Here is a 25,602-nt window from a genome sequence, read left to right on the forward strand (position 1 = left end):
GGTTACTAACTTTGAAATATTGAAAGTTATAGTAAAGAATAAAATACAAAGATTAGAAGGGGGAATGTGACTATCCAGATAATGCTGAATTAAAACACGTAGCATCACCTGGCCTTACTGGCTTGAAATCCAGCTGACATCTGGAGTATTGTGGTTCCCCACAGCTGATATTAATGGAGCTTTCAAACATGTTGACAGAAAAGAATAATGAAAGGGGGAAAAAAACAAATGAAAGAAAGTAAAGTATAGCTTAAATGCTGTTGGTGATCATGATTACAGTTTAGATACTGGTTTCTTATTAGATCAATCATTTGACAAAGGTGCAGTTTAGAAAATTCTTAGGCTTCCAATGTCCAGCTGGGATTTCTTACTAAAGTGATCAAGAATTGATTTTTGTGCAAAACACCAGATTAATTTTGTGTGTTCTAAAATTATTAATTTGAAGCAAACCTCATCTCCTACCTGCTTGTCTTGGATGGCCAGTTTTGATAATTTTAATGGCAAAAAGTCAAACTTTAGAACAATTGAAAATTACATTACTTCAATGCAGAATTATATTAATCTTCTTAAAATGGTGGTATTAACAATGATTAAAGCAGTTCTATGTAAATGTAAATGATTCTTGCTTTCACCATTTAATATGCTGTTTCCTGTTGTTTTCTGCAGCTGACACAGAAGACAGTACAGTGTCAATCCAGATTAAACTGGAAAATGAAGGAAGCGATGAAGATATTGAAACAGATGTTCTTTATAGCCCACAAATGGCTTTGAAGTTGTCATTAACAGAATGGCTGCAGGAATTTGCAGTACCCCATCAATACAGCAGTAAGAAAGATTTATAGTTTTGTTACAGCTTGAAGCATTGGCTGGAATGAAGAATGTTCTTCAAATGAACTCTGACTTTCATGCTGTCAGGAAGAAATGCTAAAGGAAATTCCTGCTATTTTAGTTTAAAATGATACATTACTTGTTTTGCATTATATTTATATCCTGTTTTCCCACTGGGAATCTTAAGGGAGCATACATGGAGATCTCTCATTTTATCTCACAACAACACTGTAAGAAAGGCTTGATTCAGATATAGTGGGTGATCTAAAGTCATCTAGGGAGTTACATGTTGAAGTGGGCACTTCACTCTTTGTCTCAAAACTACGTCTACTTCTCCAGAGGAAAAAAAGTAACAAATACTAAATAAATGCAGTAAAATATATCCTCAAACTACATGAAGTACTTTGTCTTTCAACTAATTCCCAGATGGAAAGAAATCCAAGTATTGTTATCTAGACTCAGTTTTAAAACCGTATCATTTAATTGTGTATGATTGTAATCTCTTGGAGTTTACAAAACACTTTGAGCTCAAAACACCAGGTTGAGGTGTGCTGTGTTGTGTGTGCTCTGTGTTCTTAATTTTATCCAAAGCTTAATTTGCCAAGCTACTGAGACTCAAAGACTTGATTTAAATAGGTTATGTCAGTGCTACCATGCCTCAGAACTAGTTGAGGGGAGTGTGGAGGCAAAGGCAATTCAATTAAGCAATTTTATTCCTAAGAAGACTTCTATCTATTTGGTACTTTTGTTTGATAGATTTATATCCTGCCTTTCCTGAAAAACCTCAAGGCTGCTTATATGGGGATCTTCCTTGATTTTATCCCCACAACAGCAGCTCTATGAGGTAGGATGGGCTGAGAGATCTAATGAGTTTCCAGGGCTAAGGGTGGACTTGGGTGTTCCCAATCCTAGTCTGAAATTATAACCACATGTATACCACAATAACTTTCCAGATAATGGGTTTATGGGTTGTTATATAATGATCCTTTAGTGTTCTCTGTGTGTTGTGCTTTTTGGGGGGGGGCAGGTAGCCAAATGCAAAAATAAGCAGTGTGGTGTTTTTTTAGTTTACCTTCATAGGCAGGGCTAAGTGCAAAAAGTAGACACTTTGTAAGAATATGCTTGAGGAAGAAGCCTCAAGCAAACAACCAGAGAAATGTAGTTCTGCTGTTACCATATTACTGAAGGGCAGCCTTGAAATGGTTATGGCTTCTTTGCTGGACCCAGTTCTGCAGCTGTTTATGCAGGTGCTGGCTGCAAAAGCTGTGCTCAACGTTCTAACACTGTTGGTTTGGAAATTCTAAAGATGTTTACATTTTGTTTAAAAATATCTCTTTGGTAAGGTTTCTGCAGAATTAGAGGTAAGAAACACTTGACTTTGCAGTCCAAGGACGAACAGTCAGGAAGTTTGTTCTGAGTTCACTTTGTTTTCTATGGTAGAGCCATGCAAACTATTTTGAATTTTATTTGAACTGTTTGAAGTGGGGCTATCTCTTAACATGCAGTCCTATACAGATGGCCATTGTTGCTTGCTTTTCTGACTTCTCAGGTTTGAAAGGCCCTGTCATAGCAAGAATGGATAAAACATAAGATTTTCCTACCCTGCCTTGCTTACTTGCCAAGCTGATTCTTTCTAAAATCAGGCTATGCAGTTCTTGAAAACCCCAAAACAGGGTGTGAGGGAAGATACTACAGACCCCTGTCCCACAAGCTCTTGCCACACATGACCTTTGGGGAAGTCTAAATATACCCCCTCCCATTATTTGTAGCAGAAGGGAAATGCTTTCTTTAAGGCCAGGAAGAGGGTGAATAAAGAAGCACATTATTCCTTCACCATTTCTATGTTTCTGAGTAAGCTTGAGTGCTTTGATGTCAAAGAGCTCAGATTTTAAGTTACAATGTTGCAAAAGGGTGAATTGCATTCTTACTTTTAAATATAAAGAGATAACATTTGCATAAGATTGTGGAAATTGGGTAACTAGCTTTTCAAGAGATCTCTATGACAAAATGAACACTATATATGCATGTTTTTGTACAGGTTAAATATATGACGGAAAATATTTCTGTGAAATAGTTGAATAGATAAGAATAAAAATTGCCTGTCTGCTCTGTGTTCACAGGTAGGCAAGTGGCCCACAGTGGAGCTAAAACAAATGTTGTTGATGTACCTCTAATTGCACCATCCTCTTTAAATTCTACCACAGTGGTTACTACTGTTTATCAGGAGCCCATAATGAGTCAAGGAGGTGCACTAAGCAATGAGTCACAGACTCTGGTGAAGGAGGAAGAAGAGAAGAAACAGTTAGATGAGGAGCCAATGGACATGGTGGTGGAAAAGCAAGAGGATGCTGACAAGAATATTAACCAAATACTGACTGACATTGCTGAAGCAAAAATGTCAGAGGAGTTAAAACCAATGGATACTGATAAAGAGAGCATAGCTGAATCAAAATCTCCAGAGATGTCAATGCAGGATGACTGTGGTAGTGATATTGCACCAATGCAGACAGATGAGCAGATTAACAAGGAGCAGTTTGTGCCCGGTCCCCATGAGAAGCCATTATATGCTATTGAGCCGGTAACTCTAGAAGATCTACAGTTACTTGCAGATTTGTTCTATCTGCCCTATGAACATGGACCTAAAGGGGCTCAGATGTTACGGGAATTCCAGTGGCTTAGAGCAAATAGCAGTGTTGTCAGTGTGAACTGTAAAGGAAAGGATTCTGAAAAAGTGAGTGACTCTTTTATTATCTTTTAGAATTGTGTATGACACAATAACAAAGAAAACCTATCTGGTAACTTTAAAGAAAGCTGCTGTGGTGAACTTGATGTGTAAAGATTTAGGAAAATGTGCATGCAGACAGATGGATGTTCAGTGCCTTGTCCTGTAATTCTTTCTCAATCTGATGCCCTCCAGATACATTGAGCCTACAACTACCAGAATTCCCAGCTCTTAATGTCCAATTCCAAACCAATATGTCCAGTTAGGAAAGCCTGCACTATAGAGTTTGTCAAACTTCGCATGAATTGCCAACTGGTAATTGGTTAACCCTAACCTTTGGTTAACTATTGATAGGTGTGGAAGACATTGAGTCTTCCTTGAGGGGAAAAAAAGCAAAATGGATGGAATTAAGTTTTCATATTTAGCTGCTTGATAAAAATGGAATGTAAATACTTGAATAAATTTTAAAATCTTTTATTAGATTGAAGAATGGCGTGCTCGAGCAGCAAAGTTTGAAGAGATGTGTAGCTTGGTGATGGGGATGTTCACTCGTCTTTCCAACTGTGCCAACCGGACAATCCTTTATGATATGTACTCATACGTCTGGGACATCAAGAGCATCATGTCAATGGTGAAATCTTTTGTGCAGTGGCTAGGTATGTTCTTTTGGAACCAATTATAGTGGCAACTAGGATATATGATTGTCTTCAATTAGCCCACGGGAAAAAGAGAGTCTGTCAAATATTATAATATTGGAGTCATTTTGAACTTAAATTCTTTTTCTAGTTCTATTCTTGTGCATTATTTATGGTTTAATATAAATCTGGTAATAAAAGGACAAATGAACATAAACTGAATATCTCTTGATTTAGATTTTTTTTCTTGGGCTAATTAATCTAAAAGTTTATCTCTGAAATATGAGTGTTGACTCAGACTGAATGCACACTGGACTTATCTATTTTCAAGCTTATAGCAAAATTGGAAATGACACTATGAAATGTGACCATACCTCAGCTATCTGCTGCTTGCTCTGTTTCAATAATGTTATTGCTGTCTTCAACAGAACAGTTGCAGATGTGACCTTTCACTGGGCTTGGCCAAGAGGGAGCCGAGCTTTCTAGCCTTTCTCTGCGCATGCGAGCTTTAGCATAAGGCTATTCTGGTGCAAAAGTGATTTGCTTTGACACTTGCAAGGAGCCTAATTTTGGGCAAGGGTAAGAAATTACGGAGCTCTGGAGTCTGCTTTTATGCTAGACTGATGGTCTCGGAAGCCAAAACCAAGAGCTTTTTTTTTGTCTGCAGCTTTTTAAAAATTAAATATTTTTGGGAATAGCACCAGCATGGCCTGGGTTCCTCTAGTGACCTCATTTCACTTTCAGGTTTCAATCCAGCTGTAAGGAATATGCTGTGGACTTGTTTGATGTACACAGCAGGCAGCAAAACTGATGGTTTCCTGTCACCATTTCTGTAGTAGTCACAAATGTCTTCATAAGCTCACTGCTCAGTATTGGATCAACCTACAGTTCTTGGATCACATAAGTTATTAAGATTGTATAAATAGTCATATAACAGAGAATCTTGGGTTGATTGTTAAAACAGCCAACACATTGAGTTTTTAGCAAAAGTTTGAGAGTTAGGGCAATAGTATGTAGAGTTTTTGTAACTGGAGTAATTTTTCCCAGACAAAAAAGGGAATCATTCAGAGTTAGAGCGTTAGAATAGTGCATGTTGTCTACAGCTGTGAATAATTTTTTTTGTGATGAGTTTGTCTTCTTTTGCTTCCACCTTCTCCTTGGACAATGTTTAGAGGTCATTGGTAACTTCCAAGACAAGAATAAGAAAATAGCATCAGGCAATCCTTATTGACTTCAGGAGTATTTCTCCTATTTTAAAGTCAAACGGAGATATACAAATTAGAAATAGTTCCAGTTACACAGCTGGATAAACAAAGTCATCCTCTGACCACTCATTAAACGTTGTCAGCTAGCTTGCTAGGGCAAGAACAGCACTGCATGGTTATGTAAATTAAGCTTATGATTTCTGTTCAAGTTGAAGTTTAAAGTATCTCTGCAATCACTTTACTGGATTCAGTGACAAACTAACCAAGTCAAAAGGTTAGACCAGTTAAACAAGATAAAAGCCAAATGTGTTCTATAAAGATAACAAAGGCCCATATAAGGGACTAGAAATCTAAAATTTCCACACCATAGAATTGTATAATGAGGAGGACCACATAGATCAACTAATTCAGCCCCCTGCCATGTGCAGGAAAACCAGTTAAACCATCTATAAGAGGTGGCTGTCCAGCTTCTTAAAAATCTCTAGGGATGGTGAACCCACAGCCTCCACAGATAGACCATTTCAGCTTCTAAACTTTCAGAAATACGAAGTAAACAATTAGGAGTTTAACATGTGTCTCCTGGTTGTAGGAGTGGGCAGTTGCTTAAGCTGAGTATTCAGTCATGTTTGCCTTGTTTGCTTTATCTAAGCTGGCAAATCTATGCTGCTCATAGCATATTGTATAATTTCATAGGTACAAATACAGGCATACAGCAAGTCATGGTATCCCTAAGTAATATGGAAACGGTGGCATTGTTTCCATAGGTCAAAATTTGAGGTAGAAATCAATGGAATGAACATAGGATTCCAAAATACAAGGCAGCTTGCTTACCATATTTGAAGTAACTGAATAATACACATTACCTTCTGAATGGGAGGAACTGGGGGCTGCGTGGTTAATAAATTAAGACTTTAAAGTTACCTAGCAGCAATTTTCTTAACTATTTTTCTGTGGAGCTCAGCCAGACTAGAGTTGAAGTAGCAAGTAACATAGGTTCTTAAGCTATTAATTGATTCTTGAAATAATTTTACTTTTAAATGAAATCCAAAGGCTTAACAAACAAAATTTAAAATAAATACATAAAATCCACTAATACATACATATATATTTTATATTTTAACCATACAGGTTGCTTCACTTGGTGCTCCCTTGACAGTAATTGATCATCAGTTCAGTGCATTTCATGTTCTACTGTACACTTTAACCCGACAATTTCTTCATAGATGGTGAATTCTGACTGATACTGATGGTTGAGATAATGAGTTTTAGTTGATATCATTATTTGTATAATAAAACATACATTATTAGATATAACAACATATAAAATATTAAACTACAATATATAAAAAGTTAAATCAGAACAGTGTCGTATCATTACATATTACAATGCTTAGTGGTCCACTGAAGGCTGATTTCCGTACTTTTTCTTGCAATCCAGCTAGCATTCAGTTTATATAACTAGCGTAGATAATTCTACTATGGATTACTAATGCCTTCTACTGTCTTCTTCCCCAATGTGTGCAGATGGGAGAGTCTTCAGCACAAGTGTCTACTGCTATTGGATGGACCACGCCAGATGCTTTCAGCGTGTCGTGATTAATAAATTTAAGATGGGAAAGTTCTGATTGTGAGGCAGTTCAGATTAGGGTAGTAGGCATGGGCTGAAGTCACATTTGCGCAGCGACTTAGGCATTAACTCTTGATTTTCATTCATACAGCTCTTCATTCATGCAGCTCTATAAAATGTACAATAGTTGAAGTGCTAGTTACAGCGTAATCTCAAAGGAGAAGTGTTTCAAGTTCCCTGCGAAAGGGTACCATATAAAGTCTCTGTATATGAGAGACTGGCAAATAGAAGCAGCTGAAGCTCATACTGGGCTCTTTGGGTCACTTCAAGCTCGCTGTATTAAAGGCTTGCTTTTATAATTTGATACCAAGCAACAATATCTAGCTTGATTCGCTTTGAGACTGCCTGGCTAGCATGATGTGTGTGACTACTGATCTGAGATTGTTACTTGAACAGGAAGTAGATCGCTGTCCACAAGAAGAAAAACTCGCGCAGCTTATCTTATCAGAAAACTAGGCAGGTCATATACTCTTCACATCAGTTATTCAGCTGCCTTATCTCCTCTTTAAAATCAAAAGTATACTGATTGGTTTTATAATTTGGTAAGCAGAGTTGTCCTCAAACTTGAGTCATAGTTTAAAATTTACAGCCTCATCCTTAATTGTGCAGAAAATTTTAAAGCATATGTTAAGGCTGGTGTCAGAAATTGTGGCATTTCTGACATAATTGTGGGTGAGTCAAACAAAATGGTCTGACTGTAACTGAAGCCCTTGTTGTCTTTCTTGGCAGTGAAGTATATGCTGTGTTGTGTGGTTGCAGAGGTAGATAACATTGGTCTCTAATCTCTGAAAAAGAGGCTTTTGTTCCACATAGCTGTTTGGGCTATATTATCCCATACCAGTCCTAGTTTTCTGGCAAGATTCAAACCACTTGAAAATGTGACTTCAGACAGGTCCAAGTATTTTTAAAGGGCTGTGGTAATGGTTAGTTACTGTACATCCCTTACTGGGTGAAACTAGGCATTTGTTTCCTTATATGTTGTATATTTCATGTACCTGTATGAAATGGAGCATCTTAGCAGCTTTTAGCAGTAGTAAACTGTCTGCGCTCTAAGGCTATCATTGTAACATTCTTTTGATTTTATTAATAAAGAACACAAGCACCTTATGAGTAGGAAGCTATGTACTGTGCAACATTATTACAGCCCTGCAAGCTCTTGGATTATAGCTCAGTTAGAGAGCTTTTCCCACAAAGTGTGTGTTAGCTTGTTGGACATTTTAGTATCTCAGGACAATCCCCCTTCTCGTAACGTTCTCCGCTTGGATCTGATCTCCACAGGGTGTCGTAGTCAATCTTCAGCACAGTTCTTAAGTGGAGACCAAGAACCCTGGGCCTTTAGAGGTGGTCTAGCAGGAGAGTTCCAGGTATCAATATGAATTCACAACTGAATGACATTGTCTTTGTTTGAGAAATCTTTTATTGCACATCGGAGGGCTGGAAGGCTTGGTCTGCCGAAGGCTTTCTGGTCCAAAACCCAAATAGCCTGACAGCTTGTTTTAAAATAATTTTCCTCCCATTTCTACAGTAATATACCAAGGAGATGCTGCCATTCCCATGCGCCTGCGAAGCGCAGCGGCTTTAGTTGTACGTTTCACATTGTTTCTTTGCAGGTCGCACAGCGTTTTTATCTGCGCCCGCAATTGCACAATGCGCGCATGCTTGTCTTCCAGTGAGAACTCCATGAGCAGAGAGATCGTGATGCAGTGTAGTTAAGAACTCTTTCAAATCAAACATTGTTTGTATACTTGATGAATCAATTGGCAAATCAGTTTTAAAAGTTGGTTTGTTCCATGTTTGAATTTGCTCATGGATTTTTCAGGGGCTTACTTTCTTCCCCCTCACAGGTGCTCTCTGCGCACAGCCAATTGAGTCAGCACGTTGTTTTGGGTTAGTGTCTCTGGCCAGTTAACCCTCTTCAGACCAAACCTTTCCTCCTGACACATGGCTATCTTATGCTGAGAACATAGATGAGATTTGGCAAGATAATGCTAAAGCAAAAAATGAGTTTAATGTTAAGTGCTGTAACCGTTGTGTATCTTAAACTTCTATTCAGATAAAATGGTCCTTACGTTTGTAAAGCCTGCAAAACCCTATCTTCCTCTGGGGTGCCTGCAGTACCAAAAGTTATCTTGGGAGTCTGCAGTGCACACCCAAGAATGTATTGCATCTTGCTTCTCACTTACATTAACTTTTTATTTTCACAGCGTTTGCTGCCTATTGAAGGAGCAAATGACCTCTTCTTTCAGCCCCCTCCTCTGACTCCTACTTCCAAAATCTACACCATCAGACCCTATTTTCCTAAAGATGAGGTAACCTAAATTACTTGGTGGTCTTATGCAAACTTGATGTTTGAGAGAGCATGTTGGTCAAGGCAACTGTTCCCTTTCCTTTTTTAAGAGTCGGTCTTTTGAATGCTTGGGAAAGGTGTGGCTCGAATAGGAAAGGTTATTATTGAAGTAAGTTTAAGTGATTCAGTCCTGGTTCATTGTAAATCACATGCAGCCCTGGCATTATTTAAACCAATATTTTCCTAAATCGTAGAATATAGTTAGCTTGCTATTATTTCTAAAAGGTTATCAATATCCATATTTCAGCTGGTTGCCTTGATAATATTTGTAGTTAAACAGTGACACTGAATGTGCTGAACTCAAGTTATTTTTTTGACAGATAAGACCTGAATTAATGTTGAAGAAAGATTAATACTGAATGTAATATCCTTCTTTATAGGTGTATGTATAAATTCAAATTTCAAATGGTTTCATTTAATAAGCTAATTGATTCCAAGAAAAAAACTGTACTTTGTATAATTGTTTTATACTGGTAGCACCAAATAATGATTTTATACATATATATGCACAAGCCCATATGAACACACACAAACATGAAAATGTGTTTATACATATACAGCACATATATCAACTGTTACCCAATTCAGATAATCATTTCTTCTAGTAATTTGAATCAATTCAAAATGTGGATATCTGATTGAAACAGATGCCTGAATCAGAGCTTCACATACCCCTGATATGTTTGAAAACTATGTCTTGAACTAATTGTGAGTTCTGTAATCTCAAATCAACTCTGGAAGTAGCTGGGAGACTAATGTAGAGTTGTACATTAATATCCTTCCAGTTCTGTCCAGTAAATTTCATTACTGAGTGAGGTTTTGAAGAGTAATTTTCTGACTAGAAATCCAGCTTAATTTTCATTACATCCCATTGTCAGTATTTGCAATATCTGTGAAATATGAACTGTTATTTTATTTATTTATTTTTATTAATCAAATTTATATAGCTGTCCATCTCACAAAAGTGACTCTGGGTGATATACAACAATCTGATAAAACAATACATATATAAACAATCATTACCTAAAACCATATATAAAATCATTAAAAAGTATAAAAGCAAAACTAAAACAGAAAAGAAAGAATAGGTAAAGGGATGTTAATGATGGAGCCACCTCACGAATTCATCCATTCCCTGGGGTCCCCAGGCCTGTTGGCATAATCAGGTCTTCAGAGACCTTCAAAAGCTCAGGAGTGATGAGGCCAACCTCGTCTCTGGGGGGAGAAGGTACCACAATGCGGGCGCCACAGCAGAAGAGGCCTGCCGCCTAGGGCTCACAAAATTGTAGCTCTCTAAACAACGGAACCCATAACACACTCACTCTGCTGGATCTAGTGGGATGGGCAGATGAAATTGGGGAGAGGTGGTCCCTCAAATAACCTGGTCCCAAGCCATGAAGAACTTTAAAGGTCAACACCAGCACCTTGAATTAGACCCAAAACCAAACCTAACCAATGCAGTTCGCGAAGCAGAGGTTTAACGTGTTCTATCAGAAACACACATAACTGCCCATGCCACTGCATTCTGTACCAGCTGAAGCTTCCAGATACTCTTCAGGGGCAGCCCCATGTAGAGCACATTGCAGTAGCCCAGTCCAGAGGTGACCAGGGCATGAGTGACCATAACTGTTATGTAGTCATGGCTCTAATAAATGAACATGTCTGTTTCATATTGGAATAGTATGACTCCCAAAGAAAAATAACATGAACAGAGAAATTAAATATCTTTTTTTTTATGTATTGTGTATCTTTAGGCATCAGTGTACAAGATTTGTAGAGAGATGTATGATGATGGAACTGATCAGCCTTTTCACAGTCAACCAGACCTAATTGGAGACAAGTATGTGTTACTTTGACAGAAATCTGATTCTGCTGGATATATATTCCATTTGTATAGCATTAGTACACCTCTTGCTATCTAGAATTGTAATATAGTTCATTTTATATTACATTTGTACATTGTGACATTTCTGTAGTTTTCACTGTCACGTTGACATGGAGTTAAATCTACCTATTGATCATAATGTAGAAATGCCTAAGACTCCCATTTCTAAAAGCAACAAAAAAAATCTCAGGGAAATAGCCCTAAAAGTTGAAGTCATGTATCTGACTGTTGGGAAATGGTTATGGAGTTAGAAGCAAACAGATTTATGTAACATGGACTATGAATACAATATAGACAGTAAGCATTTCCCCTGAAGTTATTAAACTTTGGATATCTTGCAAAGGCGAATACCTCAGTTAACTTAGAGAGGACTACATACTACACATTGCTAAGTTGAGGCAGAGATACACAGTCACTGTATGGATGTGCAAAATGTTCCCTGCATGGAGCAACCAGTTTCAATGGTCTGTGTCTGGACTGAAATGTACTTGGTCCAGATAAGGATTCAAAACATCCATGTTCCAGGCAGAAGTGTTTTTAGGGTGGCTAAAGGATAATGGGAAAGGAAAGTGTTAGGAAGCAGGAAGGAGTGTGCAAGCTGGTTGGATATGCTGTTCTTGAATTCAGAGTGGCAGTGGCTAAGAGGAGGTGGGGAAAGGAAGATGCTGGAAAGATATGTGGATGAACTTGTGCATGTGGCATACAGAAGGGGGTGGGAGAGAGGGCCTTGATTTATTCATCCTGTAAGACCCATCCAGATTTATATTTTTCAGAGAAAATCTGACATGTTCTGGGTTTCAGTTTGGCTAAGCAGTTCAGTCAAACTTCTCAGGTACAGTGTATTTCATGTTTGAAACAAAACACATTTCCCATGTCATACAGACCCCTGTTTCATTGAATCTCACCTCATTAGGTTATCCTTGCTGCTACATTAATTTAACTTACAATATTAACTAATAAGTAGCAATGTGAAAGAGCCATGTCAGAAAAGAAGTCAAATTGCCAGGGGGAGAGAAGAGGACTTTGTATGGATGTGTAGATGTACAGTCAGGACCAGAAATATTGGAACAAGGATAACTGTTTTGGCATTTGGCCTTTGTACACCACCACACTGAAGTTGAAAGGAAACACACCCAGATGGGAGCGAAATCGGGACTTTCAGCTGTAATTCAAGGGGTCTGACAAAAGTGGGGCACCGACCATTCAGGAAGTACAGCCAGTGGCATACACACTCCCATCGTTGGTGGCTCATAAGTAATAGAATGAATGGCTGACAAGCAGCTGCATGGCCAGGTGTGGCCTGTTTGTTGGGTACCCCATGACCAATCGAACAGATAAAAGGCCTGGATGTGGTTCTGAGTGTTATGTTTGCATTTGGTAGCTGTTCGCTGGAACTCTCAACATGAGGTCCAAAGAGGTGTCCATGCGAGTGAAGGAGGCCATCATTAGGCTGAGAAAACAAAATAAACCCATCAGAGAGATAGCAAAAATATTGGGAGTGGCCAATACAACAGTTTGGAACATCCTGAAAAAGAAGGAATTAACTGGCAAGCTCAGCAACAGCAAAAGGCCTGGAAGACCACGGAAGACAAAGTGGATGACCGCAGAATTCTGCTCGTGGTGAAGAGGAACCCTTTCACAACATCTAGCCAAGTGAAGAACGCTCTTGAGGAGGTAGGCATGTCATTGTCAACGTCTACAGTCAAGAGACGGCTTTATGAATGTAAATACAGAGGCTTCACAACAAGGTGCAAACCGCTGGTAACACTCAAGAACAGAAAGGCCAGATTAGACTTCGCTAGCAAACACCTAAAAGCCTGCCCAGTTCTGGAATAAGATTCTTTGGACTGATGAAACCAAGATTAACTTGCACCAGAATGATGGGAAGAGAAAAGTATGGAGAAGGAAAGGGACAGCTCATGATCCAAAGCATACCACATCATCTGTCAAACATGGTGGAGGCAGTGTTATGGCATGGGCATGTATGGCTGCCAATGGAACTGGGTCACTGGTGTTTATTGATGACCTGACTGCTGATCAAAGCAGCAGGATGAATTCTGAAGTGTATAGGGCTATACTTTCTGCTCAGATTCAGCCAAATGCTGCCAAACTGAGCCACTTCACAATATGAACTGATGCCACTTCATATTGCAGATGGATAATGACCCAAAACATATAGCAAAAGCTACCCAAGAGTTTCTCAAGGCAAAGAAGTGGGATGTTCTTCAATGGCCAAGTCAGTCACCTGATCTCAACCCAATAGAGCATGCTGTTCACTTACTGAAGACAAGACTGAAGGCAGAAAGACCCACAAACAAGCAGCAGCTGAAGGCAACTGCAGTCAAGGCCTGGCAAAGCGTCTTGAGGGAGGAAACTCAGCATTTGGTCATGTCCGTGGGTTCCAGACTTCAGGCAGTCATTGACTGCAAAGGATTTTCATCCAGGTATTAAAGGCGATCCTCATGTTTGTAATGATGTTGGTTTGTTCCATTACTTATGAGCCACCAACGATGGGAGTGTGTATATGCCACTGGCTGTACTTCCTGAATGGTTGGTGCCCCACTTTTGTCAAACCCCTTGAATTACAGCTGAAAATCTAGACTTTGCTCCCATCTGGGTGCGTTTCCTTTCAACTTCAATGTGGTGGTGTACAGAGGCCAAATGCCAAAACAGTTATCCTTGTTCCAATATTTCTGGTCCTGACTGTATACAGGTCCTGATAGTAAAGAAAGATTCATATTATTAAATCAGTTTGATTTCTGAAATATGATCATACAAAAAAAGTTGTTTCATTATTAAGCCATTTGGCTTAAGTAGGGTTATTGGTTTTAGCCTCTAACTGGAACCACTTGAGGTTTGTCTCAACTAGTACCTTAACTATTGCTTTATTATTCAAATTTAATTACCGCCCATCTCCCCCAAAAGAGAGACTCTGGGTGGTTTTTGCTTTGTTGGTTTTCTGCTGAATGCAGAAAAGTAGAATGTCAAGTAGAATGTCTGCTAGGATAGTATGTGTATCTTGTAATTGTAATTGTTCGAATCCTCTGTCTCTGTTCCACATCAAGTTCAAGGTCTTAAGATTAAAATGCTGTGATCAACGAAAATATTGATACGCAAGGCAGATACTCGATCAAAATTCATTCATCAGAAATTTCTTTCATTTTAGTGTTATAATTTAGGCGGAAGAGATTGTTGTGCTATTTCCTGGTAGATCCAGCTTTACCGTTTTACTTGTTCTTTCCCCCTTCATGCTCAGTCTAGAGTTTGAAGTTAGCCTTCTAAGGTAGCCTTCTCCAAATGGTCTTTAAATCCCACTTTGGCATGGATTTTCCTGAACTGACATGGCCTCATCTTCTGCTTTCTGCCATTACCTCTACAGTCTTTTCAAATTTCCCATGAGATATTATCAGTTCCTTTAACTTTTTTAAGATGCACTTTCACTAGAAAGCATAATACATATCCTACTGGCCCTTAAACATAGTAGTAAACATGTTCTTAGGTTGAAAGCGTTGTTGTATAATACGCACAGTTTTTATCGATTTGATTCATTAATTCATATCTTCCAGGTTTTGTTCTCATACATTATATCACTGGTTTTACTTTTCTATAGATGCATTTTGTGGCTATTTTCTATTATCTAACGTAGCTTTTGTGATTCAGATTTTTGTTGCTTCTGGTCTCAAATTCACTACTCCTTTCTTTTCAGGTTGGTGGGTGGCTTACTTTCCCTCAGTCCAGATTACTGTTTTGTTCTGGAAGATGAAGATGGCATCTGTGGTTATGCACTGGGTACTGTTGATGTAACCCCTTTCATTAAGAAATGTAAAATTGCCTGGATTCCTTTCATGCAGGAGAAATATAGCAAGCCAAGCAGCGATAAGGAACTATCAGAGGCTGAGGTTAGTCATGCCAGCTTATATATGAATTGAACAAGTAATATGAGTACATGCTTCAGTTCCACTTCATTCTTAACAGTTCATGCAGGTCCTTTCCAGTGTTAAATTTTAGACTTACAGAATTTATAAAGTATGATAAAAAGTTACTAAAAATAATTGCCTCAAGAAATCCCCATTAATATATAGCTTCAGTTGCACTGTTTGAATTTGAATTGAAAAGGTTAAATTTCATCCTTAAAAACTGCCTTGAACTATTTATTGCCTGGCATAGCAACCATTTTTATAGGAATGTGCAACATATTTCACACATGGAGCAGCTGGTTTTGGATGGCCCAGGCAGAAATAATTCATCACAAGTGGAATGGGGAAAAAGCCAAGGATTGATGGCTGAGGGGAAGCAGAAAGGCACAGGGAAAATGGGGACTGGTGGAATATGATCAAATGAAGAAAGGGGCAGCTCAGCATTCATAGCAGCGTAGCATTTTTTCTATGGAGTTTGGGCTAACATAAGATCATCTGAAGGCCCTCATTCAGCAAGTGTGCATAATGTTTCTAATATAACTTGTTAATAGTAAAAACATATTTCTATTTTGTGTATTATAGAAAATCATGCTGAGCTTTCATGAGGAGCAAGAAGTCTTGCCAGAAACATTCCTTGCCAACTTCCCATCACTGATAAAGATAGATATTCATAAAAAAGTGACAGACCCAAGCGTCGCTAAAAGCATGATGGCCTGTCTGCTGTCTTCTCTCAAGGCAAATGGTAAGCTGCCGTTGTTGCTTTTCAAGTTAGAGATATTAAGAGCCATCACCACATTCTGCAGTTCTGGAAAGATCATAGCTTTACAAACTTTAATATCAAGTGGGGATTGTAAATAATCAGGAATGTGCAAACCATATTCCTTTCTTACTGGTACTTCCAGTACAGAGTAAAGAAGTCAGATTTGTAATCTAGGAGTGATACACAATATTATCCATGTTTAAATTATTGTAATGAGTTTCACATGAAATTGCTTTCCAAAAGTGTTTAGAAATAGCAGTTGTTCTTTTTCTTACATGATGCTTGCTATCAGTATCTTGAGGAAGACTTACTATTGTGCCTCTCTCCATCACAAGGTCTTAAAATCTGTCTTGGAAAGCCTACTAAGCCGTCTGCATCTGAAGTTCTATGAGATTATTAAGAAAGGGTCAGTGGTTATAACTTCACATGGAACAGTATGCCCAGTTTCCTTAAATATCTTGGTTCAGATGGACTTTTGGCTGCTTAACTTCCTTTGGAGTTGTAAATACTAAAAGGCACCTGTAGTAGTATTGCTAATAGCTTACAGAATATTAATTTTTATTGACTTTTTGTCATAAACCATTGTAATAGAATAAATTGTATATTAGTTTCCATTCACAAACATGGATATCTCTAATCTGTAGCAATCTAGAGCTGAATCATTGCAGATAATAAGGCTGGGCAATTTAATTATGCATTATCTTTGGGTTACTACTTCTTTTAACATCTCAGAAAGAAAAAAAAGCTCCAAAGAGGCTATCAGGGACATACACATATTAGCAAATACAAGGATTTGGGGATTAAATGTAGAAGATCTTTAATATTTTGATGCCCTGAATAAACACAGAAAAAGGTTATGACTCTTCACAGGTTGGAATTAATACACCATATCACCTACGCATGTCCTGAATAGCCTTAATGTTTCACATTTTTTCTCAGGCTTCTGAGAAAGCCTTGGTGAGGCCCACAGTTAGTCCAGTTACAGCTAGTTCCATATGCCCAAGAAGCTTGCTTTGTGATTCCCAGAAAACCCTGAGAAAAGTTCCAGAGCATTTATAAGAGCTCCAGGCATGCCTGAAGTGATTCTTTGGATGCCAGGCAATTTCATGATGACTGAAAAACTGATCATTCTGCCATGCGTGGTTGGTATATAGGAGGGAATGTACAAAATGATCTGTGCCATTCTACATTTGGTCACCAGTCTTGGTTCTTCCTGCTTCTACTCCCTTCCCAAATGTTTTCCTCTGCTTTTATTCAGTTTGCAAATGTCTCCTGTTTCCTCTTTTTTAGGCTCCCGTGGGGCTTTCTGTGAGGTGAGACCAGATGATAAAAGAATCCTGGAATTTTATAGCAAGCTGGGATGCTTTGAAATAGCCAAAATGGAAGGTTTTCCAAAAGATGTGGTTATCCTTGGAAGAAGTTTGTAAGGGATTTTTTTAGTGAACCTGGGAGACTGGAGCCATCTAATGGTTGGAGAGAAGTGAGCCTGAGGTTTGTTATTGTCTGCCCATTCCAAGGCAGGAGTCAGCTGGCCTGACAGGAAAGAATCACCCATTACACTCTCGTATGCTGCTCAGAACAGTTTGGAGAATGGATACTGGTCATCATTTCCTGGTCTTAACACAAAGTGCCAAGGGATACTGCATATGATGTAGCTTCAGGAAAAGATTCACGTGAATTCTTAAGGAAGGACTGGGGGCTCTTCCATCTCTGTATGCAGCAGAATGGCCGTCTCCTCTGTATTGTGAAGTGGATGCAAAATGGAAGTGGAATCTTATATAGAGAAACACAGGGTACCTGTGCAGGTCATTTTATGAAAGATGAACAATAACTCATGGTTTTGTTGGCTATTTTGCTTATTAGGAGGGAAATGGCCATCGCCTCTGAAGAAAATTGATTAAGCTTTGTGCTTTGTAGGGACAAACTGTGCATTTGTCTGTGGCAAAGTCACTCAGTGGCAGAAGTGTAAATTTCGGTGTGTAAATATATATAAACTTGATGTATGCTGACACTTTGTGTTTAATTGTTTTGTAATTATTTTGCTTTCCAAAGCAAAGGGGTATTATTCTGAGACAGCACCTTTGAATAATTTCAGAAACAGAGAGGCTGAAGCCCACATTACTTCTGGTCTATTCTGCTATGTTTCATGCCCTTTGTTAGAATGCCAGTTTGAATAAAAAGAGTGGTGATCTAGATGGGTTAATCCTTTAGAGAATGAATTTTCAGAAGATAGGGATATAATGCTTCTGAGATACTGCTTCCTACCAAGAAAAAAGAAAACTTGTTGACAGTCACTTCAATGATAGCCAGTGAGTTGTTCACCTGTGCTGGATAGGTAGATGGAAAAATACTGTGACTTACAGCTCCCCATTCTTCCCTGTTCAGTCTGATTAAATCAGGGTCTTCAAGTCATACATATTTGTGACAGAGTTTTTTGAGGGGATAATAAAAAGCACATTTTATGTATTTAATTGTTACCTAATTTTAATATTACTGTCTCTTCCAAACATGTAAGGTTTCTACTGCAGTCTAACAAACTGAATCTGTATGGCTAGGAGTTGTAGGATGTTGGATGCATTATTAATGCCTTATTCTTAGAAGGCTGTTAGTCAACATAATGCTTCATTATTTTCACCTATTACAATCAACTATTTTTGTTTCCTTTGAAAATAGTACTTTTTAGTAAGGATGGGAATTGAGCTGATCCTGTTTAAAAAAAACAATCTAAACCTTCATATACCTTTTCATATGGCAGTTTACTGCCATTTTAATTTGCACCCATTTTATAGAAGCTTATATTTGGCCTTGGTTATAGTTGCTTATAGATACTTGATTTTCACTGTGTGAACATTTTTAAAAGCAGGAAATTTCAGCTGCAGCAGATACATTTCATTTGAGGAACAAAGCAATGAACAGATGGACTTTCTTGATTTTTTTTATGCTTTTGAGTGAATGCTAAGCAGCTAGCCACTTCATTTAGTTTTGACTAGGCACAGTGTGTGTATACAATAGTTGGATTTATAACAATTTTGTGGGGAGAGGGCATCTGGATTTTTATACTGTTAAACTCTTATAAATTTATCACTGTTTTAAGTTAATTGTGTGAATCTTGAAAGTTTGAGTCAGTTGCTTGCTCTGCGTGTGTAAAGTGTAGCACTGACACAACTTTCAGAGTTACAGTATCGGTTTTCATTGCATACAGTTGGAATGCCACTTCCATGACTGTCTTTAGATCTACTGTATCTGTAGCAAAACAACGGACTGTAAAATTGTATTTGGAGACCATGTGAAAAATAGAATAAATTGCAAAGTCAATGTAAAGGCATGTTTTGGTATAATGTTAGAGAATGAGGAAAGTAAGTGGAGAAGAATACTCTTCCTGTTGTGTTTTATAACTCTAATGAATGTGTGGTAGCAGTGGGTAGTTCATCATATTCTGGCTCCACTTTGCAGGTTTGGGTATAGCAAATCTGTCCCCTGTGTTCATTTCTCTTGGGTGTACTGTTCTGTAAATACAATTAGTAACAGAAAGAAAGTGGATGGACATTACTGAAGGCTTATTTGAGTAAGTGTTTATTCATATTTAGAATTCACAAATAACGTCTTCTAATTTAAATAGTAATTCCAGGTAATAATGGCCCTTTACTACTATATGTGATCAGGGCCACTTACGGCTCACAGCAGGAGTGTACCCCTCCAAAGCCCTAAGAAAAGCTCCAAGAAACCCACCAATTAGTACTTTTCAGTGTAGCAGAATGGAAAATGGGAGTAATAATGTTATCTGTGTTATTAATTAAATTAAAATGAATCCTCCTTTTGCCTTGCTCCATATAATGTGGACCCTTGTATGCTGGTCAAAAGCTGACCATAGCTCTTTATTGAAGATTACGTCTCCTTGGCTGATAGTTCTAGATAGCTGAAATAAAAAGAAAGGTGGGAGAAGCTATGTAGGACTTGAAATTTAACAATGGTCCTATGCTTTTGATTCCATTTTAATTGATACGTTTTCAAATCCTTGGATTCCATAATTATTAGATACTTGTTCTTTCTAAAAGCTAAGAGAGGAAAAAACTTCCTATGTCTAAGTCTTTTTTTTTAAATTCACCCTAGAATTAAGAAACATATGTAGCATGATGAACAAAATGTTTAATGGTTAGATTTTATGTGGGATTAAATTTCTATTCAGATAGTAGAGATGTGTTATGTATGAATTAACATTGTGTGTGTGTATATACACATACATAGATACACACGTAATTTTGATGCCATTTCTGTCCTGCTGCAGTACAGTGGACAGTGGGATAAACACCAATAAGCTTTGCTATGCAGGTCAGTTCATTAGCATATGTTAGTTTGGAATTATGGACATCGTAGCCTTAACACATCTGGATAATAGAAGCTGGCTTAGTCAATTAAGCAAGGGCTTGGAAGGCATCAAACTGAAGTTCCATTTGCCTCCTTATTTAGATCCCAAGTGTGTCAGTTGCTCATTTTTCCAGATTTAGCTGTTACATATATCATACTTTTTCTCTCTCAATTTTATTCTGTTTGAACAGAAAACCATTTCTTGTGGAAAATTGCCTTCTTGGACTTCATAAAGGTTGGGGATAAGTACTAATTAGGTTATGTAAAATTGAAACTCATGTTGTTCTTTTGTCATTTGTCTGATTTTTCTTGTTCTATATTTTAGTTCCTATTCCTAAGATCAATAAAATATTTGACTTGGAACTTGGGGGTTGAATAGGTATTTCTTACCAGCCCAAGTATTTACTCCTTGAATGTCTTCCTTCTATGCTGCACGTCTGGACCAAGGAAGATACTAGGAGACTAGATTTAGCTCACAGTGTAGTGACAGGAGTCAGCTGGTAATTACTCTCTTTGGTTGGAGGTCAGTTCAAGCATTTTAGCATGCTTTTCAATGAAGAGTAGAAAGTTGAAAACTAGTAGTTTGAAAGAATTTTGAAATCTGGGTCTACAGCAATTCTAAGCTACCTTCTCCTGTTCTACAGATTTACTCTGAGGAGAATAGCACTTCTCTGCTTCCTAGGAATGGCTGTTACTCGAATGGCTTGATGCAGTAGTATTTTGACCTCTTCCTAGGTTGTACATTTATGTCCTTGGCAGCAGTGCCTTGCTAGTTGGATTGCAAGACACTTTCAACAATAGCCTAGTTTTGGACTTTTCAAAACATTTTTAGGCAGCTGATGACATAATCTGCTGAAAAAGATATTTCTTGTTTGCCTTTAGAAATTGTAAATATTTTACAATCCCTTCATAGCAAAGGAATTGGGGAGGGGAGAGACAGGGAGATGGCATTGCTTAGTTTGTGGTCAGAGAAATGTGTATGAGGGAAAGTTAAACTCCTGACAGCCTTCAGAGAAAGGGTGGTAGGAATTTTAGATGTTTGAATAAAATAACATGAACATATAATGCAACTGTGTTCTCTGTGTTATCTTCTCATTTTTAAAACAGAACAAAGAATTCTGAAGAGTGGAAGAAACATGAACAAATATAGAGCAAATATATTCCAAATATTAACCTGGGCAGGTGAAGGATTTCTGTACCCAAAAAAAGGATAGGGCAGCCTGAGGAGGGAGAATGGAGGGGGTATCTGAGGCTAGAATGACTTCGTGTGTCCCAGTTCTGTGTAGATTTTCACAATAATTGGTTGTAGTTTCAAGCCTCAAATGATAAATTAATATTGTAGAGCTGTTGTGCTGATTAAATCATGCTGAGTGAAGGGATCAAATGAGGGGAGACCTTCCCCCATGAACACTTAGGAGATAAGGCAGGATAGAAAGACAATAGAATATGCAATTTATATTTGATACATAATAGATTTCTCAGTCCAGGTTGATGAAAAATGGAATGAAGATAGACTAGCATGCTATACAGATCAAGTTCAGTTGCAAACATCCTGCTCCTTTGTTCTTCAAAACTCACAAGACTTTCCTTGACAGAACAGGAAGGAAACTGCTTTGCTGCAAGGAAAAATATGATGTCTGCTTCTGTCAGTGGTACCTTTGGGACTGCTCCATTCCAAGCACTTCTGAGTCCTACCCTTCCTATCTGTTAAGATGGAAAGACATAAACCAGCTAGCAGGAAAACTCATCAGTATCTCAGAGCAATAATCCTTTTGTTTTCACTGCACAGAAATAAAATACTATAAATAGGACATTCAGCAAACTCCACTCCTCACCCTTCCATAGCTAGAAAATCAACCACATCTTCTCCCAAATGATCTTTCTTTGTGAGCTGATTTTCCTGCCTGCACTGAGAAGTTGCATCACTGGGCTGAATGGTTACTAAATGGCTCCAAAGCAGCAAGTCCCAGGCTCAACTTAGCACAGCCATTGCCTCTACAAGATGATAATGTCAGAAGTGAGCATTATCTGTTTCCAAAACCACGTAGAAGAAATAAAACCTCTTGCCATGATGCTCCTGTATAAATAATGATAGGTAAGTTAATAATTCTCACCTCAAATGTTCTTTCTGAGAAGGGAAACCTTGATTGTCTCAACAGATGATCTTCAGTAACATAAGACTGCTAATAGCAGAAGGTAACACAGATAATGTACTACCCACTTGAAACATTTGTGTGGACCATCACCTTCCCCCAAGTCTTGGCTAGATCATGTAGTCTAAAACATGGCTAGTATATATAGGAACAGAGTGACCATGGGAGCATAGTCTATTTTTGTGTAGGGAGATATCCAAGTATGTTAACTCTTACTTGTTCAGAAGGTAGAGAATGGCTGTTTTTGTATTCTATGTTTTCTCTGGGGAAATTATTCTCAGGTACTTCTACTTTTCGTCAGAGCAAGTGCAAAGCAAAATAAATCTTAATCCTTTTGGAGTAGTTCATCTCTTAATACTTTTTTCAAGCACATTTTCTCATCTCATTTTCAGAGCATCCTAATCACTGGACAACAAATGAAAAAGCATTAGTTGTAGTTTTGTGTCGTGTGCAGACTTGATAATTATTCCCACACCCTCTTCATCTAGGTCATTCAAATATGGAATCCCGTGGACTCAGCTCAACACTATAGCCACAGCACTCTTCCCAATCTATTAAGCTAGTAACTTTGCCAAAAAATGAGATTAAATTATGACTTGTTTGTGACAAGTCCATGCTAGCTCTTGTTAACTGTTGCATCCCTATTCAAGGGCAACTGTTTTTATATGTAAAATCTGCTTCAGGACCTTGTCCAATAAAGATGTCAATGTGACAGTCTGTAATTCCTGGGTCCCTCTTCATCTTCTTGAAGATGGAGACATTTGCTCTCCTCCTGTCTTCTGGGACCTCACCAGTTCCCAAAGATTAGAGAGCCATTCTGCAGTCACTTTTACTAGATCCCTCAATATAATGCACCTGGCCCTGATTTCATGTAAATTAGTTAAAATCATTCACTCTTGTCCATCCTGAGTTGCAGCTCCCTTCTTCCACTAGTGGGATAATCATGGCCAGCTGGGGATTCATTTCCCTTCTGAGAGGAAACATACAAATACAAGTTAGGACAACCTGCCTTGTTATAATTCATTACCAACTTACCTTTCTCCTCATGACAGAGCTACAACTGCTTTGCTTTCATTTCCAACATACCCCAAAAGGCCTTTTTTTTGTCATCTTGTGTAAGGATTGCCTATTCTAAAACACCATCAGACTCATAAACAGGATCATAAAGATATCTGATTTATTAAAGAATAGTATGCAGGATCACAAAGAAAGCTGAGAATGGAAAAAGCGCGCCAAATGCAAACTAAAAACCCTCGGTACAAACAAAATCCCTCCCCCTATAGAATCTTCCCAGGCTCACAATCCCAGGTGCTCCTAACGGCTTCTGATGGTCCGCGGGAAAAGTCCTTGAGCCGAGCACATAACCCAAACACATTCCATTGAAATGAACATAGATACAGAGCTTGGCACAAGGTTTCACAGCAGCTCCCTCCCAAACAGAAAAGCGCGTCAGCGCCATGGCATGTGAAACGTTATGATGTACAGTGCACATTGAAACAGTGAACATGACATCTTGCAAGTTTCAGTTCATTTTAAGCTTAGGCTTTCTGACACAATTCTTACAATTTCTGGTGACTGTGATGTATTTTTCTTTTTTTATATGCCTCTTCTATTTCTTATACATGCCCCTTTTCAGCATTTTAGAAATCTCTGTATGCATCCACAGTTGTCTTTTTGGATATCTCCCATTTTTCCTTATAGTAGGAATCTTCTGCAGTATTACGTTTTACAGTATTTTCCATCCTTTCCAGATACCTTTCTCCATTATTTCAAGCCATTAGACTTGACATGCTTTCTGAGTTCATCGGAATCTACTCTTGTGAAATTCAGTATTCAAGTCCTGACTCTTGTCTATTTCTCCTCCTATTGACAACATAAACTGAAATATAGCATGGTCCCTATCTTCAAAGATTCCAGTCATCTTCAAAATAAATAAATAAATATCCTCAATCAATTATTCCTTGTTAATAAGGAATAGGCCCAAAATCACAGACCCCCTTGTTACTTCTTCCACCTTCAAACAAATGAAATTTTCAGCATAATAGGACAGAATCAGAGTAGTTGAAATCTCCCATTGTGTCTATGGCACAGCTCTTTGAAAGTCTGGTTGTTTGACACAAAGGCCTCATCGATATCTTCTGCCTGTCCAGAAGAAACTCCCACACAATATCACATTTGTTTCTTACAAAGACACACTTAACATGAGTTCCATGCTCTGATTCAAGAGGTTCCACACAGATAGTTTTTTTTTTAATATACAGCACAATATTGCCTCCCCTTCGGTTAAGCCTATTTCTTTGAAAAAATGGGAGCCTTTCAGGGTTGTTTCACTCTTAGGACTCCATTCCATCTGGTTTTGGAAGTGCTTGCTGCATCTTATTTTTCCTTGTGTTAGGATTTCAATTTCTCCCTGTTTCTTTCCCATGCTGCATGCATACATGTAGAAACATCTGAGGTTATGAGTAGTACCCCTACTATGACCCCTACTGTTATAGTTTCCTGGCAATCTGTAAGTACTTCTTATGTTTCTCCTGTGTTATTGGCCTCAGTCCTTACCAGTCACCAGATGACAGTAAAGAATTGATCCAAATTAGTTGGTATTTTCAAGTGACTGAGAAGAATTTGTGACTTAGAGCCTTCTCAAATTAAGGCTTTCCCCTGGGGCTGTAGGGTCTATCTTGTTTACTTTTTTTTCCAATAGTGAAGGCAATTAGAAACAACCTTGTTGCTGGTTGATGTTTACCAGGAATCAAACTCAAGAATGTCTTTACATTTTTACTTGGAAATAAAGTCTCCTTGGAGCTCAGCATTAACTCCTTTCCAAGCCTGTAAAAGTCCACCTGCAGAGTCTACAATTCTGTGAGAAACTATTTGCTCATCCTCCCTTTTAGGATTTTCTGAATTCTTGCCACTGAATACTATCAGAGCCCTTTGTTTGGGTCCTACTGATGAACAAAGAACACCAAAGGTTGGCACTTGCTTCATTTATTTCATAAAATCATCCAACATGGGATATAGTTGCCCCCTTTAGATTTAGTATCTGGTTGAACTACCTTTAGTTGCAATAATTGCAGTCAAATGCTTCTTGTAACTAGTCATCAGTCACAGAAATTCTGGCCCATTTCTCCATGGAGAACTGCTTCAACTCAGTAATATTT

At 38.2% G+C, this 25,602-nt stretch overlaps 1 protein-coding gene across 2 annotated transcripts in view; it reads left to right on the forward strand.

The window, feature by feature from the left end:
* Positions 1-20,581, forward strand: part of OGA (O-GlcNAcase) — a 42,304-nt gene extending 21,723 nt beyond the window's left edge. For both annotated transcript variants that reach the window (XM_063307041.1, XM_063307042.1), the window contains exons 8-16: positions 667-825; positions 2,949-3,559; positions 4,032-4,206; positions 8,296-8,381; positions 9,222-9,326; positions 11,119-11,204; positions 14,956-15,148; positions 15,749-15,908; positions 17,217-20,581. In XM_063307041.1, coding sequence (XP_063163111.1) covers positions 667-825; positions 2,949-3,559; positions 4,032-4,206; positions 8,296-8,381; positions 9,222-9,326; positions 11,119-11,204; positions 14,956-15,148; positions 15,749-15,908; positions 17,217-17,353 — 1,712 coding nt within the window. In that variant the 3' untranslated portion in view covers positions 17,354-20,581. The remainder of the gene's footprint in view (positions 1-666; positions 826-2,948; positions 3,560-4,031; positions 4,207-8,295; positions 8,382-9,221; positions 9,327-11,118; positions 11,205-14,955; positions 15,149-15,748; positions 15,909-17,216) is intronic.
* The last annotated feature ends 5,021 nt before the right edge of the window (positions 20,582-25,602 follow it).

This window comes from Candoia aspera, chromosome 6 (genome assembly GCF_035149785.1).
Source record: "Candoia aspera isolate rCanAsp1 chromosome 6, rCanAsp1.hap2, whole genome shotgun sequence".
Taxonomy (NCBI): domain Eukaryota; kingdom Metazoa; phylum Chordata; class Lepidosauria; order Squamata; family Boidae; genus Candoia; species Candoia aspera.